Genomic DNA, 21,149 nt, shown 5'->3' with positions numbered 1-21,149 from the left:
ACATCACACACACACGGGGCAAGTAAGCAGTGTATATCGTGTGCGTCCTGGACACATGACGAATACAAGTTGAAAGTTGGAGTACAACACTAGTCTCGGCCAGGCCTCACAAGTGCATGTGTTTTAAGGTGCCCAAAAGAGCTCTCCTTTAAAACACCAAGGACCACATCAGGGGACGCCAAACCATCTGATTCCCTTGCCAGACATCTCGGCTCATTACACAATCAATGGTGCTCGCAATCGGATGCACTTTTAGGCCATTTAGGAGACAAATAGCACAGGAAAAGCAGTGCGCGCAGCTCCAGCCGACAGTCGAACGGTGAGGTTTTGAGCGAGTCGCAACAAAATGCACGGGGCTTCTGCAGCCCACATGACTTTATTCTGAACGGAGACAAGTCTGCTCGCTGGGCCGTTCGCTTTTGGGCCAAAAACACGGCTCCGTCGGTGACTTTTGGACCGATATTGGCGACCAGAAAACACAAGTGAAAGAGCATTTGGCCAGCCGGGAGAAGTCGAGCTGGGTGGCTTGAGTCTACATGGTTCTCATGTCGCGTTTAAGGCCAGCCCCCTGCACGGTGTGGAGCTTCAATAGCGCAGAGCAGCGTCTACAGCAAAGTACTCCTCCTCACAGACTACCGTAGTGTTCAGTAAGCGTGTGTGTTTACCGGACCATGGCAGAAGTCGCACCAGCACCCGCCGCCGCCGCGCCGGCCAAGGCACCCAAGAAGAAGGCAGCGGCCAAGGCCAAGAAAGCGGGACCCAGCGTAGGCGAGCTCATCGTCAAGGCGGTGTCCGCCTCCAAGGAGAGGAGCGGCGTGTCCCTGGCCGCGCTCAAGAAGAGTCTGGCTGCAGGTGGCTACGACGTGGAGAAGAACAACTCCCGCGTCAAGATCGCCGTCAAGAGCCTCGTCACCAAGGGCACCCTGGTCCAGACCAAGGGCACAGGTGCCTCCGGCTCCTTCAAGCTCAACAAGAAAGCCGTGGAGGCAAAGAAGCCCGCCAAGAAAGCCGCAGCCCCCAAAGCAAAGAAGGTGGCCGCCAAGAAGCCCGCCGCGGCGAAGAAGCCCAAGAAGGTAGCAGCCAAGAAGGCCGTCGCCGCAAAGAAGTCCCCCAAGAAGGCCAAGAAGCCCGCTACACCCAAAAAGGTCGCCAAGAGCCCAAAGAAAGTGAAGAAGCCCGCCGCGGCGGCCAAGAAGGCGGCCAAGAGCCCCAAAAAGGCTACCAAGGCAGCGAAGCCCAAAGCCGCCAAGCCCAAGGCAGCCAAGGCCAGAAAGGCAGCCCCCAAGAAGAAGTAAACCTATTCCAAACGGTGTTCGACTCGACACATGTTGTTACCACAAAAGGCTCTTTTAAGAGCCACCCACCTCTTTCCATAAAAGCGCATGTCATTCCATGTTGTAGCTGTCGTGCAAAAGAAATGAAATGACAAGCACACCAGGCTACTTTTACGCACCACATTTTCCCACTCTGGGTGTGTGCTGCCCGGAGAGAGCGATAGGGAGAGGTATATAATAACAATAATAATAATCGAGTGGCAAAATGGCGTACAATTGTCACTCAAGAGTGCAGCACCAGCCAATGTTGTGAAGTTTTAGAATTGCCATTAATAATTCAAATTGGAGAGGAGGCAGGCTGCTGTGATGTGTTAATCATCATCCGACCCATGTTAATACTATAGCGTAAGTGTTTCCCATTTGGATGATTTGACTGATTTGATTTGTCACAAATTCGGAGGGAAACAGAGTAGCCTAGCCCTTCTCACTCAGCTGCCTGCGGGTGGGTGAGGGCGGGCTTAGGGCTGACTGTCTGTCTGTCCCTCACTCCAATTGGATAAGGCCACACCGGCCCGGTGGCCAATCGGTGCCTCTTGTGGCGAGGTATAAATATGGCTCTCGAGGTGGCCAGCGGCTCATTCAGACTTTCTGTGACATCCTAAAAGCTAGCAATATGAGCGGAAGAGGCAAAACCGGAGGCAAGGCCAGGGCGAAGGCAAAGACACGTTCATCCCGTGCCGGACTCCAGTTCCCCGTGGGCCGAGTGCACAGGCTGCTGCGCAAAGGCAACTACGCCGAGCGTGTGGGCGCTGGCGCACCAGTGTACCTGGCCGCAGTGCTCGAGTACCTGACTGCTGAGATCCTGGAGTTGGCCGGCAACGCTGCCCGTGACAACAAGAAGACCCGTATCATCCCCCGTCACCTGCAGCTGGCTGTCCGTAACGACGAGGAGCTGAACAAACTGCTTGGCGGCGTGACCATCGCTCAGGGTGGTGTGCTACCCAACATCCAGGCAGTGCTGCTCCCCAAGAAGACTGAGAAGGCCGTCAAAGCCAAGTAAAATCGCTACTGCGGCTGCCACTTGACTACTCAACCCCCAAAGGCTCTTTTAAGAGCCAACCACCTAGCTCAGCAAAAGCGCAAAGTGTCCTTTTATATGCCACATACACGGCACCGTATCAAGTGCCCACATGAGGCGTTGAATGAACAATAACACCTACTAGGCGACTAAGTTTGCACGGTGACTATTATATTAATGCGCGTAATATGAACGCGCGTAAAGTGTCGGCCCTAACAAAAGAGCTAAGCGCGCGAGGGTGGGGGTTGCATTTTGGGGCGGCAGGGAGAGGCCCAGCCTCCCGTCCAATGGGCGCCGGAGGAGGCCTCCGCAACGGGCCAATCAGAGTGGTGCGTAGAAGGTGTCCAATCAGCAGACGCCGCTGCCGGCTTTATAAACTTCACATAGGCATTTGGAGGCTATACTCCGACTGTGAAAGAAGGAATCTAGCTAGCGCCATGGCCAGAACCAAGCAAACCGCTCGCAAATCCACCGGTGGTAAAGCACCCAGGAAGCAGCTCGCCACCAAGGCTGCGCGCAAGAGCGCCCCGGCCACCGGCGGCGTGAAGAAACCTCACCGTTACAGGCCCGGCACCGTGGCTCTGCGAGAGATCCGTCGTTACCAGAAGTCCACTGAGCTGCTGATCCGTAAACTGCCCTTCCAGCGCCTGGTGAGAGAAATTGCCCAGGACTTCAAGACCGACCTGCGCTTCCAGAGTTCCGCCGTGATGGCCCTGCAGGAGGCTAGCGAGGCTTACCTGGTCGGCCTGTTCGAGGACACCAACCTGTGCGCCATCCACGCCAAGAGGGTGACCATCATGCCCAAGGACATCCAGCTGGCCCGTCGTATTCGCGGAGAGCGCGCTTAAACGATGACCTGATCTCCAAAATCCCCCAAAGGCTCTTTTAAGAGCCACCTCCATATTTTCGTCAAAAAGGCACAATTGTTCCATTTCCCACCATGTATGTTGTCGACGTACAGACCGTGGTTCGATTCCAGGCTGTATCACAGCCGGCCGTGAGTGCAAATAAGCGCTGGTTCTTAACATCGAAAGAAAAGCGACGTATTGCACGTGTTACTTTGCGTAATTGTAGCTGCGATATGATCTGCTAAAGAGAGTGATGTATGTATGTATGCCTAGAGTCAAAAGGTTTTACAAAGGAGGGGAAAATACACTAGCAGTAATGACATAGGGCAAAGAGTGGCAAAATTGGTCACTACGTAGCTACGAAAAACATTAGCATGCCACCAGACTTTGATGAAAGTCCCGTATTGCAGTGCTGCTGAGAGACTCGTGCAGAGGGGAAAACTTTACCGTGGAGCACGGAGGCCATCTAGTGGTTAAACGCGGCAAGTGCCAACATCGTAGTGGTATTTGATCTTCAGGCCAGCGTTTCCCAAACTCGGTCCCCAAGTGGTACTTTTTCGAATCCAATAGCTGTTGGAATGTAACATGCTAGAGTGTGTCAATGACTTAGTGAAAAACCCCATTCCCTCTTTGCTGTGCCATGTGACCGTTGAAAAAAAACACAAAAACATGTGCACCCCATAATTCATGCGACTGACTAAGGTATTGACCCAACAATGATATCTCTGACTAATCCTATTACATACCCATTGTTCCTCCTTTAGACTACATCAGTGATCCCTTAAGAGAAAAGCTATCGGGACAGCAGGAATGAAAAGATGTAATCATCAAGGGCTTGCAAAACAGCTGTTACGAAACAGGACACAAGCAGCTGCAATGATTAGTCCTATTATTAGTTGACCAATTCCATAATTGCAATCACCAGCGCTGCATTGCTGCATAGACTTGATAAGGAAGTAAATGCCTCAGAAGTGCATAGATTAGAAGTCGACTTCTGAAGTGAGATGTAGTCTTCATGTGTGCTTTGTTTCGAATGTATGTCAATGTTGAGTGCACCGATGTAGAGTGTAGCAAAAGTGTAGCAAAATCACCTACGCGCAAGAAGATTTGCTCCGGAATCGAAACAAATGATAAGAAGACCCAGTAAAGGCCCTAAATACAGGCTGCCAGTTAAATGCCGAAATCACACAGCTAAAGTGATAGGCCTATAAAGCACCCGGCGAATACAAAAGAACGCAGGTCAAAAGAGGTGGGAAAACGACATTACCCGTTGAATGCAAAGGCATCAATCCAAAGGGATAATGTACTATAGTCAGACGCATGGCACAGGCAAAAAGTGGAGGCGAACCTTTGGGCAAATCAGGAAGCAGACAGGACATCTCTGCGCATGCGTTGCTGTATCCAGCACTCACGAGACAGGTAATAGCGGAGCTCCGTGGTGCTGAAAAGGACATTTGCCAAGGCCTATTTCCCGTTGGAGTGATTTGTGACATGCTATAGGCACAGTTCAGTACAGCCCTCATCCAACATTGGTGACAGAATCGGCCACGTTTTTTCCCTCATTTGACACTTGAGAAACATACATTCACATAACGTTGTGTTCCATATCTGCAGGAGACAAAGCAGCAGAAAATGTGCAAGTGAATATGATTTAAGAGCAGTCAAATGTGACGTACAGTTACTTTTTCCCCTAACCTATTCTGTGATTCATCTACAAATACACGCTTCACATTTCAAGACATGCGCATAAACGATGACCTGATCTCCAAAATCCCCCAAACACCTCCATATTTCCGTCAAAAAGGCACACTTGTTCCATTTCCCACCATGTATGTTGTTGACTAACACGTCGCGTTCCCTGCTCTCGAGTCACTACAGACCGTGGTTCGATTCCAGGCTGTATCACAACCGGCCGTGATTGCAAATAAGAGTTGGTTCTTAACTGACGTGACTAGTTAAATAAAGGTGACATCGAAAGAAAAGCGACGTATTGCACGTTTGCCTTTGCGTAATTGTAGCTGCGATATGATCTGCTAAAGAGAGAGTGATGTGACCACATGTATGTATGTATGCCTAGAGTAGAAGAGTGAAAGGTTTTTACAAAGGAGGGGAAAATACACCTGCAGTAATGAGTGATAGTAATGTCATAGGGCAAAGAGTCGCAAAAATGGTCACTACGTAGCTAAGAACAACATAGCATGCCAGCAGACTTTGAAAGTCCCATATTGCAGTGCTGCTGAGACTCGTGCAGAGGGGAAAACTTTACCGTGGAGCACGGAGGCCATCTAGTGGTTAAACGCGGCTACTGCCAACTTGTGAGCACATCGTAGTGGTATTTGATCTTCAGGCCAGCGTTTCCCAAACTCGGTCCTCGGGTCCCCAAGTGGTACTTTTTCGAATCCAATAGCTGTTGGAATGTAACATGCTAGAGTGTGTCAATGACTTAGTGAAAATCCCCATTTCAAAAAAATCGAAAACATGTGCACCCCATAACTCATGCGACTGACCAAGGTATTGAGGCAAAGAAATGATATCTCTGACTAATCCTATTACGTACCCATTGTTCCTCCTTTGTTAATTGAGAGAAAAGCTATCGGGACAGCAGGAATGAAAAGATGTAATCATCAAGGCCTTGCAAAACAGCTGTTACGAAACAGGACACAAGCAGCTGCAATGATTAGTCCTATTATTAATTGACCAATTACAGAATTGCAATCACCAGCGCTGCATTGCTGCATAGACTTGATAAGGAAGTAAATGCCTCAGAAGTGCATAATATTCGATGATCATATGCATAGATTAGAAGTCGACTTCTGAAGTGAGATTTAGTCTTCGTGTGTTCTTTTGAGTGCACCGATGTAGACCGTACTTGAATGACTGTATTTGTTAGTTGGTTTTTGTGTTTGTTGGGCTGCCACTATCTACTAGGCTGCCACATCCTTTTTTTACAGTGTAGCTAAATCACCTAGGCGAAAGAAGATTTGCTCAGGAATCGAAACCCCTTGACAGCTTCACCAAATGATAAGACCCAGTAAAGGCCCTAAATACAGGCTGCCAGTTAAATGCAGAATTCACACAGCTAAAGTGATGGGCCTATAAAGCACCCGGCGAATACAAATAACGTAGATCAAAAGAGGTGGTAAAACGACATAACCCGTTGAATGCAAAGGGATAATGTACTATAGTCAGACGCATGGCACAGGCTAAAAGTGGAGGCGAACCTTTGGCCAAAATCAGGAAGCAAACAGGAAATCTCTGCGCATGCGTTGCTGTATTCAGCACGTTTGAATGGACAGACAGCGCGCCTCTGCTGCATCTTCACTCACCACACAGGTAATAGCGGAGCTCCGTGGTGCTGGAAAGGACAGCGCCTCTGGCCATTTGCCAAGGCCAATTTCCCGTTGGAGGGATGTGTGACATGCTATAGGCACAGTTCAGTACACCCCTCATCCAACAGACCCCCTCCTGTAATTGGTCACAGAATCATCCAGTTAATTCCGGCCACGTTCTTTCCCTGGTCACTGCAACAAAACCTTTGTCGGGGTGCATTGGTGTAAGACGTAGTCCTGGAGAAAAAGTTGACCTATAGGCTATATGATATAATGGCATGTGGACCTTTTTTTTGCAGCTGCCTACAGATAAAGAGTGCACTAGGCTAGAGAGAAAAGTAGCAATCCGTTTTTTAATAAAGCGGTACTATGTAATTTACCCTCCTTTGACAGTTGAGAAACATACATCCACATGACGTTGTGTTCCAAATCTGCAGGAGACAAAGCAGCAGAAAATGTGCAAGTGAATATGATTTAAGAGCAGTCAAATGAAGTCATAGTGACGTACGGTTACTTTTTCACCAAACCTATTCTGTGATTGATCTACAAATACACGCTTCACATTTCAAGACACGCTCTTCTAAAGTCATTGTTTTCCACAATGCAATGCTCACGTGAGCTAGGAGAACATGTTCTATTTAATGTGTTGAACCTCTGCCTATTTGATGATCTGTTGTAGTTAGTGGTTTTTTGGACCACATACTTGTGCAAATTGCATCAGGTCGAGGGATAAATGCTCGCTCTGTGTGCCATTGTCAGTAGCACTTCTGATCCAGCAGGTGGTGCAAAGATCCCTCTCTATGTGGCTTGAATGATGAGCAGACTGAATGAATTGAAAGGCAGTGTTGGCAACATGACTTCTGGTCAGTGCCTCCCTATCTATATGTGTTGACCTATTCATTTGAGCTCCTAAATGAAGCATAGAGTGTCAACATTGCATCTCGCCTGAATCATGTCTTCATTCCTGTCTTGCAACGTGGTGAGGTGTGTGTTTGTGTTAGAAATCACTGGCCACTTGATTAATGGAACACCAGTCACTTTCATCATGCGGAGCTCTTGTCATACGGATATACAGTATTCTATCGTTAGGTATGTTAGTCTATGCCGGTGTGACATTGCTCGTCCAGATATTGATGTATTGTCATTCGATCCCTTTTGTTAGATTTGGGTGTATTGTGTGGAATCCTGGGACATGGTTAGATCTTACTTGTTTGATGTGACTGTGCTGTTGGAGCTAGTAACACAAGCATTTCCGTACTAAACACGTGTATGTGGCAAATTAGATTTGGATCGAATGGGTAATTACAATAGATTGTATGTCGGTAGGAGTTTTCCTCAGTGTGTGTCCCCCTTCCATTTCCCCTTGATGTCCCCGTCAGTTACGCTGCGGCCGACTTACTACCGATGTCACTGTGGTCCAAGTGAAAGTCCTAGCCTATAGGGTGTGGTAACAGGCCCTGTGTTATTTGTTGTTGTACTCTACATGTGAAGTATCTGCACTGTTGATAATAGGGAAATGCAAGCAGTTGAAGGGAACAAGGGACAGAGTCTAACCTGCTGTTGAACACAAGGCCCCGAGCATGTCCGCGGACAGAGTACGGTTCACTCCCAGTCCTATGATGTTGCTCTGTAGGTGAGCTTTTTTCAGCATCCAATTCCTGGCAGCCTTCTCCCTGGTTGAATTGTGAATGTGAGTGAATGGAGAATGTTTGGCTTCGGTATCCAAGGTGTTTGAGAATGTTGAGGACCAGTGGTCCGAGGGCCTGACTGTGACATCATAAAGCGGAATGCAGTTAGTGTGCCGTTTGAGGGATTCCAATTCAGTCCGGTGCGGTCTTCCAGACAGTGCGTGTGCTCTCTGTGCGATGACTTGTAAGTCGGTCGTGCGTACACGGAGTACAAGTACGACGGGAAGTGACATTTAGGGTAAGCCTAACCCTTCTTCTAAGCTACATTTCTGCCTTTACTAGACTATGGGGATATTTGATATACGAATGCTTCCGCTCGGTGTTTGAGATCAATTGACACTCTTTACCATGGCACTTTGAGATGTATTTTAAACTGCAAAAACACTTACGCCCCACTGCACTTTGTATACCAGGGTTGGCTGGCCTTCTGGTATACTTTTATTGACCAAGCCATTTTGGCTTTACTACCTTTTTATTTGGCCATTTTTATTGTTCAGAAATGTGGTGGGTACTCTCTTCGTTCGCTGGACTTTATCCCGCTAACTGTTCCAAATGTCTGAACCGAATTTGGTATAAGGTCTTTTATGTACTCTGCGCCATCGTCTCGGAACAGCTTACAAAATCATTTGAAACTGGAAGAACTTGTCCCGATTGGTGTTTTTCAATCACCGATGAAGGATTTTGAGGCTGATTCCCTGACCTGCTGTTTTTGATTTTGTTATACTCTTGTGAATTCAATGGTTTTTACTAGATGACTTGTAGTTTTTCATGTTGTCTGTCTGTAATTGTTGTAATGACTCGGTGCTGCCTAACTTGGCCAGGACGCTCTTGAAAAAGAGATTTTAATATCTACGAGGCCTTCCTGGTTCAATAAAGGTTAAAAACATTTTTTTTAACTGAGCCTGTTTCTCCTAACCTGCTATGACAAAGTGACTTTGTGACACTAGCTGTATCCTAAAAGGCAACCTCTGTTCCTCGATGTACTAAACCGAGGCCCGGCAGCCAGTAAGTACAAGTAAGAGACAATTACGGCAACAATAAGTAGTAAGATGAAAGCTATTCACATTTGAGATGTGAATAAACGGCACCGATTGATCAATTGCCAGTACGTGTCCTTTTGAAATGACCTGTTGAGACGGGCCCTCCTTCTGTGGCGTTCATTTGACGGCCATAGTGCTATCTGGCCTATAAATGATCCACTCATTCCATAATAAGACGATTTGTTATTGGTTTGTGAACACAAGTCCAATACAATATTTGCACACCTCTGTACGAATAGGAAAACTATCCCTTCATTGTGTGTGTGTGTGGGTGTCTGAGGAATGTTTTACTGCCGTTTCACCTTACAGAGGTATCACCACCCTTCCCATCGGCACCTCGGGTCCTCTTGGCTCCCTGACCGTCAGGCCGGATCCTGTGTAGGGAAGAAAAAAGAAGATTGATGTTATATTACATGGCCTTCAATAGCAAAATGACCGATGAGGTGACATTATGAGCCCCTTTTAGCTTTATGGCATTCCATGTGTATTTGTTTCCCCGTGGTCTATAACGGTGTCTCAATTATGGCATGAAGGTTTGGTGTGTTAGTACTTGTTATTAGGTGTGTGGAAGAGTCACCTTCCTTTGTCCTTTCTAACTGGGACCTCTATTCGACTTCTTTAGGGCTGTCTCTATTGGGGGGGGGGGAGAAACTGCAGTGGGTTGAATCCTACTAAATCAGTGTTTTCCAACTCCAGGGGTAGAGTAGCCTACCAGTAGACATTTTTGTTGTAGCCCTGGAGAGGCACAGCTGATTCAACTACTGTGGAACATAGAGTACTAGTCGATTACCCAGTTTGACTTGCTTTCATTTCTTCTTGGCAGAACCCCTATCGCTCCTCCCTCGTTCCCTAGAACGAGCGCCGATCCCTTTGCAACAGAGGCCAGGCAAAAGCGCGCGCTTTCTGTGCCACTGGCTTCAATCAGGTCCACCAACTGCAGATAATAACAGCACACCACGTATCGCGGACGTCACTTATTCACTTGAACTCCACTAGCGAACACATCATGTCTGGAAGAGGCAAAGGCGGCAAGGGACTCGGAAAGGGAGGCGCCAAGCGTCATCGCAAGGTTCTCCGCGATAACATCCAGGGAATCACCAAGCCCGCTATCCGCCGTCTGGCTCGCCGTGGCGGCGTGAAGCGTATCTCCGGCCTGATCTACGAGGAGACCCGCGGTGTCCTGAAGGTGTTCCTGGAGAACGTGATCCGTGACGCCGTCACCTACACCGAGCACGCCAAGAGGAAGACCGTAACCGCCATGGACGTGGTCTACGCTCTGAAACGCCAGGGACGCACCCTGTACGGTTTCGGCGGTTAAACACACTGTCTTCTGAACGTCTACATCCCGACTTGAACCCAAAAGGCTCTTTTAAGAGCCACCCACATCCGCTTGAAAAAGGCCAATTCCATAGTTATAGGAAACCATGAACCACTCTCGAGTGGACAGGGAGTGTTGATGACAGGACTCTTATGTTCAGTGTAGAAACAGTCGTATTTCGACGGCACCCAACCTTTAATTAATTTATTAGACCTTTATTTAACTAGGCAAGTCAGTTAAGAACATAATCTAATTTTCAATGACGGCATAGGAACAGTGGGTGAACTGCCTGTTCAAGGGCAGAAGGACAGATTCAGAAGCTAAAGCCGACAGCCCTACTAAGTCCAAAAAGGGGGTGCAAAGGTTGTAGGATATGCATTTACGTCCCCCTTTTGAAACACACATTTTCCCCACCAGTAAAAAAACATAGGCGATGGAATTGGGGGAGGTAGGGCGCACAGGTCTTTGTTTAGGGAGCCAGCCTCTGAGTGGAAGGCTCTTATGCGCGCTCGGCTCCACTGGGCAAATGAAAGCAGGGGCGCCTATGAGAAAGCAGGGGTGTGTCCACGGCCGCTGAATTTGCTTAGCTTCCTCTTCATAAGAGAGGAAAGCGCAGTCCAGCCCCTCATTCGAAGCATCAGCATCATGCCCGAGCCAGCAAAGTCCGCGCCCAAGAAGGGCTCCAAGAAAGCCGTCACCAAGACCGCAGGGAAAGGCGGCAAGAAGCGCCGAAAGTCGAGGAAGGAGAGCTATGCAATTTACGTGTACAAAGTACTGAAGCAGGTCCACCCCGACACCGGCATCTCCTCCAAGGCCATGGGAATCATGAACTCGTTCGTGAACGACATCTTCGAGCGTATCGCCGGAGAGTCCTCTCGCCTGGCCCACTACAACAAGCGTTCCACCATCACCTCCAGGGAGATCCAGACCGCGGTGCGCCTGCTGCTCCCCGGAGAGCTGGCCAAGCACGCGGTGTCCGAGGGCACCAAGGCCGTGACCAAATACACCAGCTCCAAGTAAACAGCCCATTTGGAGTGCTGTACTAACCCAAAGGCTCTTTTAAGAGCCACCCACCCAGTCAGTGAAAAAGGCAAATCCATCACAAATGAATGTGTAGCTAGGCTGTGTTTTTTTATTGGTCTGCAAAACATGCTAAACCGGTTAGAGGTTAAAAAAAAAAAATTGTTGTGGAATAAGTCTATGCAATAAAATATGTTTGATAAGTGGAACTAGAATGAAAAGATGATGATTGTGCACATGCCAGTAGACAAAGGGAGTGGGATTCCACTAGTGCTCCAAGGACTAGAGTGGGGGTGGGGACACTACAAATATTGATCTATACAGCCCTTGTTCCACTCACTCACATGCATGCATGCACTAGCTACAGAGAGAGAGAGAGAGAGAGACACTCTACTCTCTAGCCCTATATCAGGCCCACATGGGGCGCCAGCCTCCATAGCGCCGGCCAGACACCAAGACCCACAGACACAAAGACCGGCACCAGTCGAGTCACGCTGCGGAGTCAAGCATTGATACATTGATTAGTAGACAGACAGAGAGAGAGAGAGAGAGAGACTACCTATCTGCCTACCTATCGGCAAAAAAAGACACAGGAAACACACACACACACACTGTGTCCAAATAGGAGGCTCCAAATCCAGCAAAAGCACTAATACAACATCACACACACACGGGGCAAGTAAGCAGTGTATATCGTGTGCGTCCTGGACACATGACGAATACAAGTTGAAAGTTGGAGTACAACACTAGTCTCGGCCAGGCCTCACAAGTGCATGTGTTTTAAGGTGCCCAAAAGAGCTCTCCTTTAAAACACCAAGGACCACATCAGGGGACGCCAAACCATCTGATTCCCTTGCCAGACATCTCGGCTCATTACACAATCAATGGTGCTCGCAATCGGATGCACTTTTAGGCCATTTAGGAGACAAATAGCACAGGAAAAGCAGTGCGCGCAGCTCCAGCCGACAGTCGAACGGTGAGGTTTTGAGCGAGTCGCAACAAAATGCACGGGGCTTCTGCAGCCCACATGACTTTATTCTGAACGGAGACAAGTCTGCTCGCTGGGCCGTTCGCTTTTGGGCCAAAAACACGGCTCCGTCGGTGACTTTTGGACCGATATTGGCGACCAGAAAACACAAGTGAAAGAGCATTTGGCCAGCCGGGAGAAGTCGAGCTGGGTGGCTTGAGTCTACATGGTTCTCATGTCGCGTTTAAGGCCAGCCCCCTGCACGGTGTGGAGCTTCAATAGCGCAGAGCAGCGTCTACAGCAAAGTACTCCTCCTCACAGACTACCGTAGTGTTCAGTAAGCGTGTGTGTTTACCGGACCATGGCAGAAGTCGCACCAGCACCCGCCGCCGCCGCGCCGGCCAAGGCACCCAAGAAGAAGGCAGCGGCCAAGGCCAAGAAAGCGGGACCCAGCGTAGGCGAGCTCATCGTCAAGGCGGTGTCCGCCTCCAAGGAGAGGAGCGGCGTGTCCCTGGCCGCGCTCAAGAAGAGTCTGGCTGCAGGTGGCTACGACGTGGAGAAGAACAACTCCCGCGTCAAGATCGCCGTCAAGAGCCTCGTCACCAAGGGCACCCTGGTCCAGACCAAGGGCACAGGTGCCTCCGGCTCCTTCAAGCTCAACAAGAAAGCCGTGGAGGCAAAGAAGCCCGCCAAGAAAGCCGCAGCCCCCAAAGCAAAGAAGGTGGCCGCCAAGAAGCCCGCCGCGGCGAAGAAGCCCAAGAAGGTAGCAGCCAAGAAGGCCGTCGCCGCAAAGAAGTCCCCCAAGAAGGCCAAGAAGCCCGCTACACCCAAAAAGGTCGCCAAGAGCCCAAAGAAAGTGAAGAAGCCCGCCGCGGCGGCCAAGAAGGCGGCCAAGAGCCCCAAAAAGGCTACCAAGGCAGCGAAGCCCAAAGCCGCCAAGCCCAAGGCAGCCAAGGCCAGAAAGGCAGCCCCCAAGAAGAAGTAAACCTATTCCAAACGGTGTTCGACTCGACACATGTTGTTACCACAAAAGGCTCTTTTAAGAGCCACCCACCTCTTTCCATAAAAGCGCATGTCATTCCATGTTGTAGCTGTCGTGCAAAAGAAATGAAATGACAAGCACACCAGGCTACTTTTACGCACCACATTTTCCCACTCTGGGTGTGTGCTGCCCGGAGAGAGCGATAGGGAGAGGTATATAATAACAATAATAATAATCGAGTGGCAAAATGGCGTACAATTGTCACTCAAGAGTGCAGCACCAGCCAATGTTGTGAAGTTTTAGAATTGCCATTAATAATTCAAATTGGAGAGGAGGCAGGCTGCTGTGATGTGTTAATCATCATCCGACCCATGTTAATACTATAGCGTAAGTGTTTCCCATTTGGATGATTTGACTGATTTGATTTGTCACAAATTCGGAGGGAAACAGAGTAGCCTAGCCCTTCTCACTCAGCTGCCTGCGGGTGGGTGAGGGCGGGCTTAGGGCTGACTGTCTGTCTGTCCCTCACTCCAATTGGATAAGGCCACACCGGCCCGGTGGCCAATCGGTGCCTCTTGTGGCGAGGTATAAATATGGCTCTCGAGGTGGCCAGCGGCTCATTCAGACTTTCTGTGACATCCTAAAAGCTAGCAATATGAGCGGAAGAGGCAAAACCGGAGGCAAGGCCAGGGCGAAGGCAAAGACACGTTCATCCCGTGCCGGACTCCAGTTCCCCGTGGGCCGAGTGCACAGGCTGCTGCGCAAAGGCAACTACGCCGAGCGTGTGGGCGCTGGCGCACCAGTGTACCTGGCCGCAGTGCTCGAGTACCTGACTGCTGAGATCCTGGAGTTGGCCGGCAACGCTGCCCGTGACAACAAGAAGACCCGTATCATCCCCCGTCACCTGCAGCTGGCTGTCCGTAACGACGAGGAGCTGAACAAACTGCTTGGCGGCGTGACCATCGCTCAGGGTGGTGTGCTACCCAACATCCAGGCAGTGCTGCTCCCCAAGAAGACTGAGAAGGCCGTCAAAGCCAAGTAAAATCGCTACTGCGGCTGCCACTTGACTACTCAACCCCCAAAGGCTCTTTTAAGAGCCAACCACCTAGCTCAGCAAAAGCGCAAAGTGTCCTTTTATATGCCACATACACGGCACCGTATCAAGTGCCCACATGAGGCGTTGAATGAACAATAACACCTACTAGGCGACTAAGTTTGCACGGTGACTATTATATTAATGCGCGTAATATGAACGCGCGTAAAGTGTCGGCCCTAACAAAAGAGCTAAGCGCGCGAGGGTGGGGGTTGCATTTTGGGGCGGCAGGGAGAGGCCCAGCCTCCCGTCCAATGGGCGCCGGAGGAGGCCTCCGCAACGGGCCAATCAGAGTGGTGCGTAGAAGGTGTCCAATCAGCAGACGCCGCTGCCGGCTTTATAAACTTCACATAGGCATTTGGAGGCTATACTCCGACTGTGAAAGAAGGAATCTAGCTAGCGCCATGGCCAGAACCAAGCAAACCGCTCGCAAATCCACCGGTGGTAAAGCACCCAGGAAGCAGCTCGCCACCAAGGCTGCGCGCAAGAGCGCCCCGGCCACCGGCGGCGTGAAGAAACCTCACCGTTACAGGCCCGGCACCGTGGCTCTGCGAGAGATCCGTCGTTACCAGAAGTCCACTGAGCTGCTGATCCGTAAACTGCCCTTCCAGCGCCTGGTGAGAGAAATTGCCCAGGACTTCAAGACCGACCTGCGCTTCCAGAGTTCCGCCGTGATGGCCCTGCAGGAGGCTAGCGAGGCTTACCTGGTCGGCCTGTTCGAGGACACCAACCTGTGCGCCATCCACGCCAAGAGGGTGACCATCATGCCCAAGGACATCCAGCTGGCCCGTCGTATTCGCGGAGAGCGCGCTTAAACGATGACCTGATCTCCAAAATCCCCCAAAGGCTCTTTTAAGAGCCACCTCCATATTTTCGTCAAAAAGGCACAATTGTTCCATTTCCCACCATGTATGTTGTCGACGTACAGACCGTGGTTCGATTCCAGGCTGTATCACAGCCGGCCGTGAGTGCAAATAAGCGCTGGTTCTTAACATCGAAAGAAAAGCGACGTATTGCACGTGTTACTTTGCGTAATTGTAGCTGCGATATGATCTGCTAAAGAGAGTGATGTATGTATGTATGCCTAGAGTCAAAAGGTTTTACAAAGGAGGGGAAAATACACTAGCAGTAATGACATAGGGCAAAGAGTGGCAAAATTGGTCACTACGTAGCTACGAAAAACATTAGCATGCCACCAGACTTTGATGAAAGTCCCGTATTGCAGTGCTGCTGAGAGACTCGTGCAGAGGGGAAAACTTTACCGTGGAGCACGGAGGCCATCTAGTGGTTAAACGCGGCAAGTGCCAACATCGTAGTGGTATTTGATCTTCAGGCCAGCGTTTCCCAAACTCGGTCCCCAAGTGGTACTTTTTCGAATCCAATAGCTGTTGGAATGTAACATGCTAGAGTGTGTCAATGACTTAGTGAAAAACCCCATTCCCTCTTTGCTGTGCCATGTGACCGTTGAAAAAAAACACAAAAACATGTGCACCCCATAATTCATGCGACTGACTAAGGTATTGACCCAACAATGATATCTCTGACTAATCCTATTACATACCCATTGTTCCTCCTTTAGACTACATCAGTGATCCCTTAAGAGAAAAGCTATCGGGACAGCAGGAATGAAAAGATGTAATCATCAAGGGCTTGCAAAACAGCTGTTACGAAACAGGACACAAGCAGCTGCAATGATTAGTCCTATTATTAGTTGACCAATTCCATAATTGCAATCACCAGCGCTGCATTGCTGCATAGACTTGATAAGGAAGTAAATGCCTCAGAAGTGCATAGATTAGAAGTCGACTTCTGAAGTGAGATGTAGTCTTCATGTGTGCTTTGTTTCGAATGTATGTCAATGTTGAGTGCACCGATGTAGAGTGTAGCAAAAGTGTAGCAAAATCACCTACGCGCAAGAAGATTTGCTCCGGAATCGAAACAAATGATAAGAAGACCCAGTAAAGGCCCTAAATACAGGCTGCCAGTTAAATGCCGAAATCACACAGCTAAAGTGATAGGCCTATAAAGCACCCGGCGAATACAAAAGAACGCAGGTCAAAAGAGGTGGGAAAACGACATTACCCGTTGAATGCAAAGGCATCAATCCAAAGGGATAATGTACTATAGTCAGACGCATGGCACAGGCAAAAAGTGGAGGCGAACCTTTGGGCAAATCAGGAAGCAGACAGGACATCTCTGCGCATGCGTTGCTGTATCCAGCACTCACGAGACAGGTAATAGCGGAGCTCCGTGGTGCTGAAAAGGACATTTGCCAAGGCCTATTTCCCGTTGGAGTGATTTGTGACATGCTATAGGCACAGTTCAGTACAGCCCTCATCCAACATTGGTGACAGAATCGGCCACGTTTTTTCCCTCATTTGACACTTGAGAAACATACATTCACATAACGTTGTGTTCCATATCTGCAGGAGACAAAGCAGCAGAAAATGTGCAAGTGAATATGATTTAAGAGCAGTCAAATGTGACGTACAGTTACTTTTTCCCCTAACCTATTCTGTGATTCATCTACAAATACACGCTTCACATTTCAAGACATGCGCATAAACGATGACCTGATCTCCAAAATCCCCCAAACACCTCCATATTTCCGTCAAAAAGGCACACTTGTTCCATTTCCCACCATGTATGTTGTTGACTAACACGTCGCGTTCCCTGCTCTCGAGTCACTACAGACCGTGGTTCGATTCCAGGCTGTATCACAACCGGCCGTGATTGCAAATAAGAGTTGGTTCTTAACTGACGTGACTAGTTAAATAAAGGTGACATCGAAAGAAAAGCGACGTATTGCACGTTTGCCTTTGCGTAATTGTAGCTGCGATATGATCTGCTAAAGAGAGAGTGATGTGACCACATGTATGTATGTATGCCTAGAGTAGAAGAGTGAAAGGTTTTTACAAAGGAGGGGAAAATACACCTGCAGTAATGAGTGATAGTAATGTCATAGGGCAAAGAGTCGCAAAAATGGTCACTACGTAGCTAAGAACAACATAGCATGCCAGCAGACTTTGAAAGTCCCATATTGCAGTGCTGCTGAGACTCGTGCAGAGGGGAAAACTTTACCGTGGAGCACGGAGGCCATCTAGTGGTTAAACGCGGCTACTGCCAACTTGTGAGCACATCGTAGTGGTATTTGATCTTCAGGCCAGCGTTTCCCAAACTCGGTCCTCGGGTCCCCAAGTGGTACTTTTTCGAATCCAATAGCTGTTGGAATGTAACATGCTAGAGTGTGTCAATGACTTAGTGAAAATCCCCATTTCAAAAAAATCGAAAACATGTGCACCCCATAACTCATGCGACTGACCAAGGTATTGAGGCAAAGAAATGATATCTCTGACTAATCCTATTACGTACCCATTGTTCCTCCTTTGTTAATTGAGAGAAAAGCTATCGGGACAGCAGGAATGAAAAGATGTAATCATCAAGGCCTTGCAAAACAGCTGTTACGAAACAGGACACAAGCAGCTGCAATGATTAGTCCTATTATTAATTGACCAATTACAGAATTGCAATCACCAGCGCTGCATTGCTGCATAGACTTGATAAGGAAGTAAATGCCTCAGAAGTGCATAATATTCGATGATCATATGCATAGATTAGAAGTCGACTTCTGAAGTGAGATTTAGTCTTCGTGTGTTCTTTTGAGTGCACCGATGTAGACCGTACTTGAATGACTGTATTTGTTAGTTGGTTTTTGTGTTTGTTGGGCTGCCACTATCTACTAGGCTGCCACATCCTTTTTTTACAGTGTAGCTAAATCACCTAGGCGAAAGAAGATTTGCTCAGGAATCGAAACCCCTTGACAGCTTCACCAAATGATAAGACCCAGTAAAGGCCCTAAATACAGGCTGCCAGTTAAATGCAGAATTCACACAGCTAAAGTGATGGGCCTATAAAGCACCCGGCGAATACAAATAACGTAGATCAAAAGAGGTGGTAAAACGACATAACCCGTTGAATGCAAAGGGATAATGTACTATAGTCAGACGCATGGCACAGGCTAAAAGTGGAGGCGAACCTTTGGCCAAAATCAGGAAGCAAACAGGAAATCTCTGCGCATGCGTTGCTGTATTCAGCACGTTTGAATGGACAGACAGCGCGCCTCTGCTGCATCTTCACTCACCACACAGGTAATAGCGGAGCTCCGTGGTGCTGGAAAGGACAGCGCCTCTGGCCATTTGCCAAGGCCAATTTCCCGTTGGAGGGATGTGTGACATGCTATAGGCACAGTTCAGTACACCCCTCATCCAACAGACCCCCTCCTGTAATTGGTCACAGAATCATCCAGTTAATTCCGGCCACGTTCTTTCCCTGGTCACTGCAACAAAACCTTTGTCGGGGTGCATTGGTGTAAGACGTAGTCCTGGAGAAAAAGTTGACCTATAGGCTATATGATATAATGGCATGTGGACCTTTTTTTTGCAGCTGCCTACAGATAAAGAGTGCACTAGGCTAGAGAGAAAAGTAGCAATCCGTTTTTTAATAAAGCGGTACTATGTAATTTACCCTCCTTTGACAGTTGAGAAACATACATCCACATGACGTTGTGTTCCAAATCTGCAGGAGACAAAGCAGCAGAAAATGTGCAAGTGAATATGATTTAAGAGCAGTCAAATGAAGTCATAGTGACGTACGGTTACTTTTTCACCAAACCTATTCTGTGATTGATCTACAAATACACGCTTCACATTTCAAGACACGCTCTTCTAAAGTCATTGTTTTCCACAATGCAATGCTCACGTGAGCTAGGAGAACATGTTCTATTTAATGTGTTGAACCTCTGCCTATTTGATGATCTGTTGTAGTTAGTGGTTTTTTGGACCACATACTTGTGCAAATTGCATCAGGTCGAGGGATAAATGCTCGCTCTGTGTGCCATTGTCAGTAGCACTTCTGATCCAGCAGGTGGTGCAAAGATCCCTCTCTATGTGGCTTGAATGATGAGCAGACTGAATGAATTGAAAGGCAGTGTTGGCAACATGACTTCTGGTCAGTGCCTCCCTATCTATATGTGTTGACCTATTCATTTGAGCTCCTAAATGAAGCATAGAGTGTCAACATTGCATCTCGCCTGAATCATGTCTTCATTCCTGTCTTGCAACGTGGTGAGGTGTGTGTTTGTGTTAGAAATCACTGGCCACTTGATTAATGGAACACCAGTCACTTTCATCATGCGGAGCTCTTGTCATACGGATATACAGTATTCTATCGTTAGGTATGTTAGTCTATGCCGGTGTGACATTGCTCGTCCAGATATTGATGTATTGTCATTCGATCCCTTTTGTTAGATTTGGGTGTATTGTGTGGAATCCTGGGACATGGTTAGATCTTACTTGTTTGATGTGACTGTGCTGTTGGAGCTAGTAACACAAGCATTTCCGTACTAAACACGTGTATGTGGCAAATTAGATTTGGATCGAATGGGTAATTACAATAGATTGTATGTCGGTAGGAGTTTTCCTCAGTGTGTGTCCCCCTTCCATTTCCCCTTGATGTCCCCGTCAGTTACGCTGCGGCCGACTTACTACCGATGTCACTGTGGTCCAAGTGAAAGTCCTAGCCTATAGGGTGTGGTAACAGGCCCTGTGTTATTTGTTGTTGTACTCTACATGTGAAGTATCTGCACTGTTGATAATAGGGAAATGCAAGCAGTTGAAGGGAACAAGGGACAGAGTCTAACCTGCTGTTGAACACAAGGCCCCGAGCATGTCCGCGGACAGAGTACGGTTCACTCCCAGTCCTATGATGTTGCTCTGTAGGTGAGCTTTTTTCAGCATCCAATTCCTGGCAGCCTTCTCCCTGGTTGAATTGTGAATGTGAGTGAATGGAGAATGTTTGGCTTCGGTATCCAAGGTGTTTGAGAATGTTGAGGACCAGTGGTCCGAGGGCCTGACTGTGACATCATAAAGCGGAATGCAGTTAGTGTGCCGTTTGAGGGATTCCAATTCAGTCCGGTGCGGTCTTCCAGACAGTGCGTGTGCTCTCTGTGCGATGACTTGTAAGTCGGTCGTGCGTACACGGAGTACAAGTACGACGGGAAGTGACATTTAGGGTAAGCCTAACCCTTCTTCTAAGCTACATTTCTGCCTTTACTAGACTATGGGGATATTTGATATACGAATGCTTCCGCTCGGTGTTTGAGATCAATTGACACTCTTTACCATGGCACTTTGAGATGTATTTTAAACTGCAAAAACACTTACGCCCCACTGCACTTTGTATACCAGGGTTGGCTGGCCTTCTGGTATACTTTTATTGACCAAGCCATTTTGGCTTTACTACCTTTTTATTTGGCCATTTTTATTGTTCAGAAATGTGGTGGGTACTCTCTTCGTTCGCTGGACTTTATCCCGCTAACTGTTCCAAATGTCTGAACCGAATTTGGTATAAGGTCTTTTATGTACTCTGCGCCATCGTCTCGGAACAGCTTACAAAATCATTTGAAACTGGAAGAACTTGTCCCGATTGGTGTTTTTCAATCACCGATGAAGGAT

General features: G+C 48.3%; 7 protein-coding genes across 7 annotated transcripts; all 7 read left to right on the top strand.

Moving 5' to 3' along the window:
- Positions 1-293: 293 nt before the first annotated feature.
- Positions 294-1,391, top strand: LOC139568150 (histone H1). The gene has a single exon (XM_071389891.1). The coding sequence runs from the start codon at positions 672-674 to the stop codon at positions 1,293-1,295; it is 624 nt and encodes a 207-aa protein (XP_071245992.1). The 5' UTR covers positions 294-671; the 3' UTR covers positions 1,296-1,391.
- A 462-nt stretch (positions 1,392-1,853) lies between these two features.
- On the top strand, positions 1,854-14,644 carry LOC139541608 (uncharacterized). The gene is made up of 2 exons (XM_071346430.1): positions 1,854-2,333; positions 14,019-14,644. The coding sequence occupies exons 1-2, from the start codon at positions 1,948-1,950 to the stop codon at positions 14,584-14,586; spliced, it is 954 nt and encodes a 317-aa protein (XP_071202531.1). The 5' UTR covers positions 1,854-1,947; the 3' UTR covers positions 14,587-14,644.
- LOC139568159 (histone H3-like) lies at positions 2,605-3,248 on the top strand. The gene has a single exon (XM_071389899.1). The coding sequence runs from the start codon at positions 2,640-2,642 to the stop codon at positions 3,198-3,200; it is 561 nt and encodes a 186-aa protein (XP_071246000.1). The 5' UTR covers positions 2,605-2,639; the 3' UTR covers positions 3,201-3,248.
- Positions 9,952-10,637, top strand: LOC139568169 (histone H4). The gene has a single exon (XM_071389908.1). It carries the CDS (start codon positions 10,264-10,266, stop codon positions 10,573-10,575), a length of 312 nt encoding a protein of 103 aa, XP_071246009.1. The 5' UTR covers positions 9,952-10,263; the 3' UTR covers positions 10,576-10,637.
- On the top strand, positions 10,874-11,804 carry LOC139568163 (histone H2B-like). Its single transcript, XM_071389903.1, has one exon. It carries the CDS (start codon positions 11,077-11,079, stop codon positions 11,593-11,595), a length of 519 nt encoding a protein of 172 aa, XP_071246004.1. The 5' UTR covers positions 10,874-11,076; the 3' UTR covers positions 11,596-11,804.
- LOC139568151 (histone H1) lies at positions 12,546-13,643 on the top strand. The gene has a single exon (XM_071389892.1). The coding sequence runs from the start codon at positions 12,924-12,926 to the stop codon at positions 13,545-13,547; it is 624 nt and encodes a 207-aa protein (XP_071245993.1). The 5' UTR covers positions 12,546-12,923; the 3' UTR covers positions 13,548-13,643.
- Positions 14,645-14,856: 212 nt separating the features above from the next.
- Positions 14,857-15,500, top strand: LOC139568158 (histone H3-like). The gene has a single exon (XM_071389898.1). The coding sequence runs from the start codon at positions 14,892-14,894 to the stop codon at positions 15,450-15,452; it is 561 nt and encodes a 186-aa protein (XP_071245999.1). The 5' UTR covers positions 14,857-14,891; the 3' UTR covers positions 15,453-15,500.
- The last annotated feature ends 5,649 nt before the right edge of the window (positions 15,501-21,149 follow it).

This window comes from Salvelinus alpinus, chromosome 2 (assembly GCF_045679555.1).
Source record: "Salvelinus alpinus chromosome 2, SLU_Salpinus.1, whole genome shotgun sequence".
NCBI classification, from domain to species: domain Eukaryota; kingdom Metazoa; phylum Chordata; class Actinopteri; order Salmoniformes; family Salmonidae; genus Salvelinus; species Salvelinus alpinus.
The sequence above is the reverse complement of the archived record's forward strand: the minus strand, read 5'-3'. Positions and strand labels throughout refer to the sequence as shown.

What these genes read in the sequence shown, in the direction of transcription:
- LOC139541608 (XM_071346430.1), top strand. Translation starts at nt 1,948, where the DNA reads ATGAGCGGAAGAGGCAAAACCGGAGGCAAGGCCAGGGCGAAGGCAAAG. An exon ending in AAGGCCGTCAAAGCCAAGTA is followed by an intron (nt 2,334 to 14,018) that starts AAATCGCTACTG and finishes CTTCTCACTCAG; the next exon opens with CTGCCTGCGGGTGGGTGAGG.
- LOC139568158 (XM_071389898.1), top strand. Translation starts at nt 14,892, where the DNA reads ATGGGCGCCGGAGGAGGCCTCCGCAACGGGCCAATCAGAGTGGTGCGT.
- LOC139568150 (XM_071389891.1), top strand. Translation starts at nt 672, where the DNA reads ATGGCAGAAGTCGCACCAGCACCCGCCGCCGCCGCGCCGGCCAAGGCA.
- LOC139568159 (XM_071389899.1), top strand. Translation starts at nt 2,640, where the DNA reads ATGGGCGCCGGAGGAGGCCTCCGCAACGGGCCAATCAGAGTGGTGCGT.
- LOC139568169 (XM_071389908.1), top strand. Translation starts at nt 10,264, where the DNA reads ATGTCTGGAAGAGGCAAAGGCGGCAAGGGACTCGGAAAGGGAGGCGCC.
- LOC139568151 (XM_071389892.1), top strand. Translation starts at nt 12,924, where the DNA reads ATGGCAGAAGTCGCACCAGCACCCGCCGCCGCCGCGCCGGCCAAGGCA.
- LOC139568163 (XM_071389903.1), top strand. Translation starts at nt 11,077, where the DNA reads ATGCGCGCTCGGCTCCACTGGGCAAATGAAAGCAGGGGCGCCTATGAG.